This window comes from Cyprinodon tularosa, unplaced genomic scaffold (genome assembly GCF_016077235.1).
Source record: "Cyprinodon tularosa strain WSP-4 unplaced genomic scaffold, ASM1607723v1 ctg851, whole genome shotgun sequence".
NCBI classification, from domain to species: Eukaryota; Metazoa; Chordata; class Actinopteri; order Cyprinodontiformes; family Cyprinodontidae; genus Cyprinodon; species Cyprinodon tularosa.
In genome coordinates this window covers 163,944-176,003 of record NW_024039620.1, presented here as the reverse complement: position 1 = coordinate 176,003, position 12,060 = coordinate 163,944, and the positions used below count along the sequence as shown (strand labels likewise).

The 12,060-nt window shown below is 36.9% G+C and overlaps 1 protein-coding gene across 1 annotated transcript in view; it reads left to right on the top strand.

Annotated features, from left to right (window-relative positions):
* The window catches only part of col5a2a (collagen, type V, alpha 2a), a 56,226-nt gene that overhangs the window by 33,225 nt on the left and 10,941 nt on the right, over positions 1 to 12,060 (top strand). The window contains exons 11-28 of the mRNA XM_038273026.1: positions 6 to 59; positions 1,919 to 1,972; positions 2,068 to 2,121; positions 2,302 to 2,355; positions 3,111 to 3,155; positions 3,598 to 3,651; positions 3,813 to 3,857; positions 5,186 to 5,239; positions 5,360 to 5,458; positions 5,544 to 5,588; positions 5,675 to 5,773; positions 5,869 to 5,922; positions 6,033 to 6,140; positions 6,901 to 6,954; positions 7,040 to 7,138; positions 7,239 to 7,292; positions 11,682 to 11,780; positions 11,894 to 11,947. Coding sequence (XP_038128954.1) covers positions 6 to 59; positions 1,919 to 1,972; positions 2,068 to 2,121; positions 2,302 to 2,355; positions 3,111 to 3,155; positions 3,598 to 3,651; positions 3,813 to 3,857; positions 5,186 to 5,239; positions 5,360 to 5,458; positions 5,544 to 5,588; positions 5,675 to 5,773; positions 5,869 to 5,922; positions 6,033 to 6,140; positions 6,901 to 6,954; positions 7,040 to 7,138; positions 7,239 to 7,292; positions 11,682 to 11,780; positions 11,894 to 11,947 — 1,179 coding nt within the window. The remainder of the gene's footprint in view (positions 1 to 5; positions 60 to 1,918; positions 1,973 to 2,067; positions 2,122 to 2,301; positions 2,356 to 3,110; positions 3,156 to 3,597; positions 3,652 to 3,812; positions 3,858 to 5,185; positions 5,240 to 5,359; positions 5,459 to 5,543; positions 5,589 to 5,674; positions 5,774 to 5,868; positions 5,923 to 6,032; positions 6,141 to 6,900; positions 6,955 to 7,039; positions 7,139 to 7,238; positions 7,293 to 11,681; positions 11,781 to 11,893; positions 11,948 to 12,060) is intronic.

Sequence of the window (12,060 nt, the reverse complement as noted above, 5' to 3'; positions counted from 1 at the left end):
TTCAGGGCTCACCAGGGCTGAGGGGACCTGAGGGCCCACCAGGAAAACCCGGCGAAGATGTGAGTCTTTGCAACTCTGAGAATGTTATCCTCTTATTACAATCTGGTTTGTATAGATGGGAGTGAGAAAACAATAAAGTTACTGAGTGCAACTTAACATAAGTTTAAGGTGTTACAGTAAAAAGGCAGAATTTTCAGAGATTCCACACAAAACCAGATGGAATTAGCAAAGTTTACACATGGAAAATAGAAGTTTTACCAAGGCCAAACCTGAATAAGACACCCAGCTTACTGGCAGCAGTGAACCTGCCAATAACAGTACATTTATACCAAATGCGATACCAGCAACAAAGTCGTTACATTTGGGTGCCGTGGCTTGGTTGACAATTTGCAAGCATTGTGCATGGAGGGCAACAAGCTCCACTTATGTTGCTTCACCGCATCACCAATTAGAAAGAGCTTTTCTTTTGCTGCTTGCTGGGTTTCAAATTAGCATGGCGGGCCTGGATTTTACCATATCACACCACTTTATTCATTCAAGATGAGCAGACATAAGGTGAGGGGGGAATTCTGGAGCTCAGACTGGAGCAGCAGGGGTTTGGAGGAAGACAGCGAGGAGAGAATGATCCAGAGCAGGGCAGAGGAAGCGATTGGACGGGGCCTGCTTTGGAGCTGACACGGGAGATCAGAGCAGGACGCTGGGCAGAGGGGCTACAAGAAGACAAAAAATGAGGAATAATTTAAGTCTTTATAAGGTCTAAATTACAACTGCTCTATTAAAACTCACCCACCAACCTGTTAAAAACACTTTTTAATTAATCCTGTGTTGACATTAGGTTTTCTATCTTCCATTTGATTGAGTACAACTTTGTCTTCACTGCATCAAAGCGAAATGCAGGTCCTGATTGGATGTCACAAGACAATAAAAGCAACAGAATTTCAGATTTTCCAACTTTAGCAACTTTTTTTTGCTTTGCTACTAGAGAAAGTATCTGTTTTTTTATGTTTTTTTTTAGGCTAAATAGTATCAGACATGTCAATAGTTTGATCTTGTAGCCAGACGACTGTTTCATGACTCATCTGTTTTCACATTCATGTTTTAAGACATGTAAAAATTCCTTTGAGAAAAAAAAAAGAAAGTTTAGAATTCAGTGCAGGTAGTTTATACATCCTGAATTCACAACAAGTACTTTACAAGACATAAAGAACAATTTTGAATACATATAATGCATATTAAATATATAATTACAACAATACAACTATTAAAACAGATCATAAACTTATATACATGCCAATCTGATCTTTGTACTAAAAGAATGGAGTCAAGTTCGGTTTATTGTTCCAAGTGGAATAAAAAGTCTGAGAGTTAAACTCCTCGGAGTTGCATACATCACTAATTTTTCAAATCTGTGGCCAATTATAATATATCCCAAAATAAAATGCTAATCAATTAGGGAAATAAACTCAGTTTTATAAGGTTGTACTGGCATATTAATAGGCACTCAAGTAAAGCATTTTTTTTCATGACATCCTTGGGATTGAGGGACATAATCTGAGTGGCATAAGAGTTTGCTTTGGTTGTTCATTTTGAATATATTGAACTTTTACAATATTTCTTAGCTGCAAAAAGTAATATTTTTGTTGTTTTTCATTTGTGCTGTAAAAGTCATTAGAACAGCACATTAAATAATTTTTTTTTTAACTCAGAATGTAAAGAATGTTAAAGTTTTCTTTAAATATGAATTCAGAAAATTAAGATCAGATAATATGTCAAATTTTGACAGTAGAATAAAGCATGCTTGCCTGAAAAGTTTACAAATGCAGCCATGCATTATTGGCTATATATTTATAAAAAAAAAAAAAAAAAAACATATTCAAGAAAGGTTTTGCAATGTTTAAATGTCATTTCCCCCATCCAGGGAGAAGCAGGTAGAGGAGGAAATGCCGGAGAAGTTGGATTCCCTGGATCACCGGTAACTTTCCCCAACTTTATACCTCATGGAGATGGAGCTCCTTTTACTAAACATTTTTATTTAAAAAAAAAATCTTACTCTTTCCTCATATTTAGGGATCAAGAGGATTCCCTGGTACACCTGGTCCACCTGGCCTGAAGGGTCACCGAGTGAGTTCCAAAAAACATTAAAAATGTCATTATTTGTGAATCGTTTCAACTATATTTTAAAAGGGAATGTGTTTGATGTTTATATGTTTGTTATATTCTTCATATATCAACAATGATAATTAAAAAAAAAACTAAAAAATCTGTTGATATGTTCCAATTTTATCTGATTTTTGCCTTCAGGGTCATTCTGGACCAATTGGCCAAAAAGGTGAAACTGGAGCACTTGGATCTAAGGTATGAACAAGACACAAGTCATGTAAGCGTGTAAATATTTCTCTGGTATATTACATCTAAAGACGGTATCAACAGTCTGATCTGTGTTCACTTCAGCAATGCCCTTAACACAGTAAGATGAGGCTTTAACAAAAAGGAACATCTCTCTGATTTAAAGTTTGCTTTAACCAAGAGACAAAGAGTGTGACAGGGTGACGGCGCCCTCCACATGTTACTGATGACTCAGCCATGTTTTAGACCTAATGGCCATTCATGACAGTTTTGTGACATCACCCTTATGATTTAAAGACCTAGGCCCCCAGCATCACACATCCTTGACTGTATTTACCACTGGGTATACGCTGCTTTTTATCATATAAGAATTGGGACTGTAAAAACAAAGTTCTATAATATCTATTTGACATAAAGCTGTAACATTTAATGGAAGGTCTGGTACTTTATTGACTGGAGGAGCAAACTGACTTTAAATTATTCCAGAAATAATCTGGGAAGTAACATTATCCCTGATTGAGTGTTATTGATCATTCAGAGAAAAGGCGTGTATAGGACATACAGTCAAATCTTACAACTAATCTGAGTGTCATCTGCATAGAGTCGGTAAAAATGCCAGCCTATTCTTCATAAGCAGTTAGTAACAGGGAGTCAACGGGTCATCCCTAAAACATGCCTGATAAAAACTGAACTGTCATTATGACTGACTGCATATGTTAATGTAAAATCTGTAAGGAGTAATGAAATAATGTTTGTATTTCTAGGGTGCCACAGGGCCGCCTGGTCCTATGGGAGGACCTGGGCCAATGGTAAGTATAGTGTATGTCCAAAGTATTACCATTTTAAAGAGCCAGGGAATATACCTTTGAATTTGTTTAAATATTCACAAAGTCAATCCACAGTTAGATTAGATTAGACTAGAATTTTATTGATCTAATGGAGAAATTCACTTGTGACATTGGTTCCTATAAATAACAGAAGGTGCATAAAGGAGGAAAAGGTGCATGAAGTATATACAGTGCAACCAGATACATACAGTGGATGGGAAAAAATAAAGAAGAAGAGATCAAGTGACTTATATACAGTAAGGATTTAAGGTATCTTATGTCAAGTAAAGTGGTGGCAGGTAAAAAAAAAAAAAGTTAATTTGATTTAGTTAGGATCAGGGATAAAAGTGGAAAATTAGTTCTCTCCTTTTAACAAACAGGTACTGTATAAGTATTTGAATTTTTTTTTCGGTCTGACTAACAGGGTCCCGCTGGGATGCCGGGTGAGAGAGGACGCCCTGGACCTAGCGGTGTCGCAGTAAGTCTATTAAAACAAAGAGTTACCTTTTACCAGAAAACAATTAATAAAAAATATATATATTTTACATTTATAAATCTTTTACTACCAGAACTAATTAAAGCATATAAAATACTAAAAACAAAGCTCAACACTGTTTAATGATTAAACTTGTTTGATAGGGGAAGCGGGGTATGCCTGGCAACATTGGGAAACCTGGACCACTGGTGAGTTCACTTGTGCATATAATTCTGCTTTTTAGCATTTACTGAACATTAGCATGCATGTTTCTACATTTCTTTAAAGAGATATTATGCTTTTTGAAAATTATCCTTAAAATAACCTTTTTATTTGACCCTTTACGACTAAAACATTGTTTGATGAGCAGACTACAGGCCATATAAGCCTGTACCTGTAGCCTGTTTTTTCTAGATTTACTGTCAACCAGCTCATCTTAGACAACAATGACAACTCAAAGTAAGGTAAAAAAAAAAGTAAAAAAAAAAAAAAAGAAATCTTAAGTATGAGCACAAGCTACGAGAATGAGCAGAAGAGAGCTGCAGTTATGTGCTTTGGCCACAGGTGGCAGCATCATTGGAAAACTCCATAATGCCTCTTTAAATCTAGTAAGAATCGTAAAAAAATATTTTTTCTACATAAGATGATTTATATGAATAACTATATCTTATTAATTACTAAATATGTAAATGTCGAAGCTTAACTATGTGTTGTTTTAATATCTTAATCTTTGTTTATGTATTGCTACTATTTTAAACCCAAAGCTAATAGTTAAATTTGAAGTTTTTGTACGTCAAAGTTCATAAAAATCAAACTAACATAAAGTGTATTTTTTTCTTTTATATCTGAAAATATTACTTGGTCTTCCATGCTTTTCTTTTTCCCCCCACCTGCTTTTTAAAGGTTAAGAGATCTTTTAATGAGCTTGAGTTAATGGTAAAATATAATCTGTTTGAACTGTCAGAATACAGACAGAAGCAAAGGCTTTGATTGGTGGATCTTTTTGATAAGGTAGCAATCAAGAACCAGTCCCTGAGAAACTGCAACATGTTTTTGGAGAAGTTTGAGCTTCACTTGGATATCTATTGATTTTGAATGGAGAGGTTAGATTAGGAATAGAGAAACAGAAAGGTGTAGGTAATGGTTAAAAAAGGTTTGTGGAAGGATTTCAAATTGGGCTAGGTTTTTAAACAAACAATAGCCAAAGCATCATGGTAACTTATCAAATGTCAAGCAGATTGATTTTTTGCCTTTAGAAATATTGTTAATATTCTATGTAAAGACATAAAACATAGTGTGTTTGTGTTATCAGTTACTTAACCTTAGGGAAGGAGTTAAGAAGGTAAACCTTACTTTATCATATAAAAACCATGAAGGAATCATAGCTGTATGTCTAGTTAATGCAGCACTATTTTCCTTTAAATCTTTCATTTTAAAAAGATACATTGAGACTGATATGTCCTTTATCCGTCCTGCTAATAAATATGTTGACTATATAGCTCTAAAATCTCATCTTGCCACTTCTGTCAAACAACAGGGCCCGTTAGGTCTCAGCGGTCCTGCAGGGTATCCAGGATCTCCGGGTATGAAGGCAAGTAGAACAACACATCTGACAGAGGCCTCTACATACTCAGTGATGTTTTATTATTGTGAAAACATGAAGCAGCAAAACTCTGTGTTGTTTAATGTACTTGTCGATTGATTTCCACAGGGACAACCTGGTCCCACAGGGGTCCGAGGTCCAGAAGGCCCACAGGGTCAGAGAGGAGAGACGGGTCGTTTAGGCAGACCTGGACCAGTTGGACTGAGGGTCATTATCTTAAATTCCTTGTTATATTAGAAGTTATACAAGCGATGCAATACTTCTGACACATAACAAATATTTTTGTTTTCAGGGACCCATGGGTACAGATGGAGGCCCAGGAACCAAAGGACCAGTGGTATGTAGATCTCTTGTTTTGCCAAAAAATAAAAATAAATAGAAAACTATGTATATTTCACAATCAATACGGGCCCCTCTTTACAGGGTAATGTGGGTCCACAAGGTGCAGGAGGCCATCCTGGACCCCCTGGCCCACCAGGACCACAGGGAAGCACGGGTCAGCCTGGCATAAAAGGACAGGGAGTGAGTAAATATTAAAGTTTTGACTTATTTCTGGTTCCTTAAATAATATTTCACCCATGTAATGGAACCTGAAATATGTAAAATTCTCTTCAAAGGGAGACGTTGGTGTTCCAGGCTTCAAAGGAGAGGCAGGACCAAAAGGAGAACCGGTAAGAACCTATCAAAAAAATAAAAAAATAAAAAAACATAGATGTCAGATGAAAATTGACAGGTATGAGCATTCATCCTGCATTTTGTTTTGTATTTCCATATTTTTTAGGGTCCACCAGGTTCTCAGGGAGTGATAGGACCTCAGGGTGAGGAAGGAAAGCGAGGACCACGTGGAGATCCCGGCTCTGTTGGGCCTCCAGGTCCCGTCGGTGAGAGAGTAAGTCACCATTTTTATTCTCGCTAAAACAATGTCTGCAAATACGGTACTTCCCCAACGTTTTAAACGTTCACCTTGTTCTGAATGATCTCCTATTTTGCCCTTAAGGTTTTTACAACTCATATGTTGGATTATCCACCCATGTTCCTGTTTAGAAGCTACAGAGGATATTATTTTTAACAGTTTATGTCCATCTTTATATCCATGTCAATCTTCATGCATTTCCAGATACTTACCTTTACAGTTTACCATTCATTTAAGTTATGCATTTTTGTTACTAGAAAAAACAACCCTAAGTCTTTAAAAAAAGACACTTTATAAAAACAATAATAAACTGTTATATCAGCACCTCTTTAGGAAAAGTTGATGCCAAATCTGCATATTTTACAGATTAAACCTATGAACAATACAAAATGTAACAATAAAAGATTTAAGTCAATAAGGACCTTCATTGATGATGGTGTTAATCAGGTGTTAGTGTGGTGTTTACCTTAGCTCAAAACAAGTCCAATGCAAACTAAATCTGCAAATAAGCCTGTGTACTACAGTAGCTAAACTCATAAGATGCCCTAAAGCTGTCTAAAAAGTTCTTCTATCTGGGTTTCTCCCTGTCAAGTATCATTTGGTTTTATCTGGTTATATATGGTATTATCTAGAACCTGTGTGGAGAGTAGAATGGATCTGGAGTAGCCTTGTTTCTCCCAAAATGCTGATTTGACATCTGATTTAGTAATGATTGATACCATGTTGTGTCTTTTAGGGTTCTCCTGGTAACAGAGGTTTCCCTGGTGCTGATGGCCTGCCTGGGCCAAAGGTATTCTTTATTTCTTCTGCAGATTTTTTTCTTATTTTGTTTAATTCATATAATAAATGAAAATTGTGTCCCATTTTTTGGAAAGGGTGCTCAAGGAGATCGTGGCACTTCTGGTCCACCGGGCCCAAAAGGCTCTCTTGGGGACCCTGGACGTCCAGGGGAGCCTGGTCTACCAGGTGCAAGGGTAACACAAGAGTTGTCTTTGATATTTGAAATAGAGTTCTTGTTATTGTTACAGATCCATTCTGACAAATCAATACTTGTTTTTGATCAATCTTCCATAGGGTCTTACTGGTACCCCAGGAGTCCAGGGGGCAGAAGGGAAGCCAGGGCCCCTGGTAAGTTAAAGAGCTTTATCACACTTTAAAAGGACTGTTTTAATGGTCAAGTAAGTTAGCTTCACTGTGGTCTCCCAGTGCCAAAATCATTGATAGATAAGGAAGACATATATTCTTATGCTAAATGTGTTTTCACAGTTATAGTTGCAGTAAACACATCTCATTTTCCTTTCTCTCCAATTACATTTATACATGTATGTTTTTGAAGCATGCACCTTCTTTCTGTTTCTCCTTTAAACATGTCTACATGTCTTTGATAGTATTTGGTGTTTGAACTGAAAGAAGTGTTTTTCATGAAAGCATCATAGAACTTTCCTTACTGTAGCATCATTAGCTTTAGCAGGTAGTTTAAGCTGTGGGTTGTATGTTTACAAATAAGCAGGAAACCATATAGTGTAAGTTTTGGTCCTAACTCTGTAAAAGCAACCATTCATTCAACTAAAAATGTGTTAGTTGATAATTGGAAAAAAAAATAGAAAAACCATTACCGTAGATTGAGATTCTAATCAAATTATAAGGCTGCTTTTTACTTTTAAGTACAAGGTCTTCATTTACATTTTGTTTTACGTACATATCTATTTCATTGTGTAGCAAAAATAATTAATGCATTTTAAAATAACCATTCATATCATCCAAAATCAGCTGGAATATTGAGTCAGTTCAATTCAATTACACAAACTAATTTAAAAAAAAATTAACATTTTATCCCAATTATTAAAGACTGTTTTCCCTTGAACACCGTGCTAAGAGATATATTTATATTTTCTTATGAATTACAAGATAAAGTTATAATATTATGAGAGAAGAGTCATAAAATAAAATCATGATATTAGATCTACAAGAATACAAGTGCAGCATAATTTTACAGTAGCAGACCTACAATCTTAACATCATAATATGTGTATTTCAGGTAGAAAACTACATTTATAATATCAGCTTAAAGTTGTAATAATACAAGAATGATTTCATATTTTGAAAATATTATCATAAAATCGAGAGGATAAGGTCATAATAGTACAAAAAAGTCTTAATATTACCAGAAAAAAGTTATTATATATATGAATAATGTGATGTTACTAGCAAAAGATCTCTAAGGTAACAAATAAAGTGTAAAATTCCAAGGATAAAGCAGTACTAAGGTTTCTAAAAGAAAGAGCAGTCTTCTCTCTCTGTTAAAATGCTAAGCTTTGTATGTGAACTCTGAGGCTGTGATGTTATGTGATTAGCTCAAGCATTCTTAGATGTGTACCATGTAGCAGACGCTTTTATCCAAGCTATCTACCATCAAGAGAATTGAACCCCTGAGTCCCGTGTGACAGATGGGGATACTAACCACTATACTGAACTGGTTCTTGCAAAAAGTTTATTTCTTTTTTTCTCAGTACTGCAAATTTATGTTCATATTACTATGGACTGTTTCTCATAATAGTAAGACCTTATCATCATAATACAGGCTTTATTCTTATTAAGAGATGTGTCTAAATTAGGCTGTAAATCACACTGTCTTTCCCTCCAAAGTTCAGTTTTGAGAATTGCAGAAATGAGTGACTGTGCTAACGCTGTTAGTTAAGATGAAAATGCACCAAATAATTGAAAATCAAATAATAAAACGGAATCTTTCACAAAATAGCAAAATCTTCTTCCATTTTTAGACTTCTACATAAAGTAAAGTCCTGTTTTAATGTGATGAATGATCATGTCTGAATTAAGCTGGCATACCCTGTGCGGTTTTTTTTCAGTCGTTGCATGCAGCTCCAGCTCACACTGTACGATGAGACCCTGTGGTTTTGTCGTACAGTGTGAGTTCACAGCTCACAATGTATGTTCTCACACTGTGTGACCCAACACTCTGATCCGATCTACCTACTCCAGTGGTTCTCAAACTTTTTCTGTCATTCCCCACTTTGGACAAGGGGGAATTTTCAAGCCCCGCCTGTCCCCATCGCCCCAACACAATGCTAATGAAATATGCAACAATCTTAAAATTTTCCAATTTTATTGAAGTAACAAGTAGTATCTAAATACAAACTATCTACATCAAATAACAGCAAGCTCAAAAATAAAGAAAATAAAAATGCAGCTGTGTCAAAATTTGTATCAAGCTCAAAGATAAAAAAAATTAAAGTGCCACTCTGCAATCTGTTAATAAAAGAAAAGAAGTGAAATCCATCTGGCAAGACAGGTCTATTTATCCCTGCATTAGTGGCTGCGATGAGCCTGTTTTGCATTGCACAGTTTCTCAAAACGGGGTTGCAGGCTTGATACTGCCACTCTCAAGTCATGCTCAATGTTCAGCTGAGATCTGTATTTTGTTTTCAGTGAAGCAACAGTTGAAAAGCCCATCTCACAGAGATATGATGTGGCAAAGGGAAGAAGAATGCACACAGCTCTCTGCCCGATGAGTGGAAACTCCCTCTCCACTCCAAACCAGAATTCACTATTAGTCTGAGCATTAAACCTGAGCCTCAGGGTGGAGTCAGACGTCATTTCAATAAACTGGTCCTATTTATTTAAGATAAAATATTTCAAATTCAGTTATTTATGATCAACCTGCGCCGTCAATCCCGGCGCATGTGCGCTTCATTTGCAGTCTGGACGCTGAGGGTAAACATGCTGTGTCTCTGCAGCGCTGAGAGGGACTCCTGCGATAGCGGGGGAGAACGGGGTTGGGACGGGGGAGGCGCCCCACGGCAGCACCTGCCGCTGGAGGACAAGAAAAGGAACGATACGTGCTTTCACGTAAGAGTCTCCAAAAGTCGCTAGATTTGTCGCTTTTTTTAAAAAGAGTCGCTGGAGGGGTCTAAAATATAGCAACAAAGTCGCTGAGTTGGCAACACTGGGGCGCGAAAGTTTATTCCGTTACAAATAATATGCCGACGTCACGTCAATCATTATTTTGGCACTTCAGTTCCAGGTGAAATTTTTCTCATATCTAATGTTCTTTTAATTAGACTGCATGTAGGCTAGTAATGATTACTTTGTGGGTTTGATTGGTCTAAAAAGCGGCAACATACAGCTATAAGGACAGTTTGCTCTCACACATTCTACATACACATTCTACATTTATAGTCACACACACACACACACACCGGAACTTGGCGCGCCCCACCTGTCACGTCTCAATTCCCCACCAGTGGGTCGCGCCACACACTTTGAGAACCGCGGACCTACTCAAACTGTAACCCAAAAAAACATGTCGGACTCGTCTATCCGGAAGCCAAATGCTTGTTAGCGGATGCCCACTTAGCGATTTGCCCACAACCACCTTACGACGGCCGACTGAATTTCAAATTTCATTTGATTTTCTTCCAACCTTACGATTCCTGACCGGGAGGTGGTCGTGAAAGGCTGATTGCCCCTCGTTACCCCCTGTACACTACATGACGCAGGACGCACGATCAGGCTGAAACTCAGCCCAATTGAAAAATTCTTGCACGCCTGGAGAATCGTCCCGAAAAGGGCAAAAATCGTACAGTGTATGCCCGGCTTTAGAAGACTGCACATCATAAATGTACTCATTAAAATGCTTTAAATATTCACTAAAAGCAACAAGAAAGAAGAGCCCTGATTGGATAACATGGAAAAATACATCACTCCCAGTGAGGCTAAACCTTTTAGGGGGTCTATGGAGCAGGGATGGGTCTTGAAGCTGGCTACTCGATGCTGATTGGCTAACATACTTAAGGGTTTTTGACTGGTGGTGTCCAGACAGCGAAGAGGTCATAATATTAGATTAAATTTGTAATACTATAATGATTTCATATTTTGAAAATATTATCATAAAATTGAGAGGGTTAAGTCTTTATGGTACAAAAAATTTCCTAATAGTACTCGAATAAAGTCATTATATATATGAATAAAGTGATGTTACTAGCAAAAGATCTCTAAGGTAACAAATAAAGTGTAAAATTCCACGGATAAAGCAGTACTGAGGCTTCTCTTTGGATCTGAACCCTGAGGCTGTGATATTAGCTGGCTACTAGATGCTGATTGGCAAACATACTTAAGGATTTTTGACTGATGGTGGCTGGACAGCGAGGAGGTTTTCCTCATGAGTGGAGATGTAAAAGTGATCACTCAGTCAAAACAGTCATCTTGTGCCGAAATCTTTCAGTTGTTTCTGAAGTGAAGTTTATTATTTCAGAGAGCTTCACGGCAGCTATTTTAACCCATTGTAGGAATGTGTTTTATGTGTTTCAACATTTTTTAATGCAATACGTTACGTTTGGATTTATTTAACGCCTCTGAGCCTTTTCTGTTTTCAAGAACAGCAGCCTTCACTGTCACAAACAGTCCTTTTTAAAACTTATCGCACTGGAATTTTTTTGTTATAATATCCATAAACTTGCTTTAATGTTTAGATTAAGTTATGATTTGGTTCTTTTTTAGGGTGCATCTGGTGAAGATGGTCGTCCAGGCCCAGCCGGATCAATTGGCAATAGAGGCCCTGTAGGAACCATGGGGGCCCCAGGCCCAAAGGGCTTTAATGTAAGGCCGATTTATTTATAAACAGTGACATGACATTCTCATATAATGTTTGATTAAAAAGCGTGTTTCATTTTTTTTCTGACTTGAAATGTGTTGTATGTTTACTTTTGAAGGGCGACCCTGGAAAAACAGGAGAACAAGGATCTGCAGGAGTGCCAGGTCAAAGAGTAAGTAATTTTATAAGCTGGTTTATTCTTGGCTGTAGTGCTTTCACTAAAGTGGTTCATTTCCTTCTTCTAGATTTATTTAGGTAATTATCTATCTCTATACTCAGTTTATT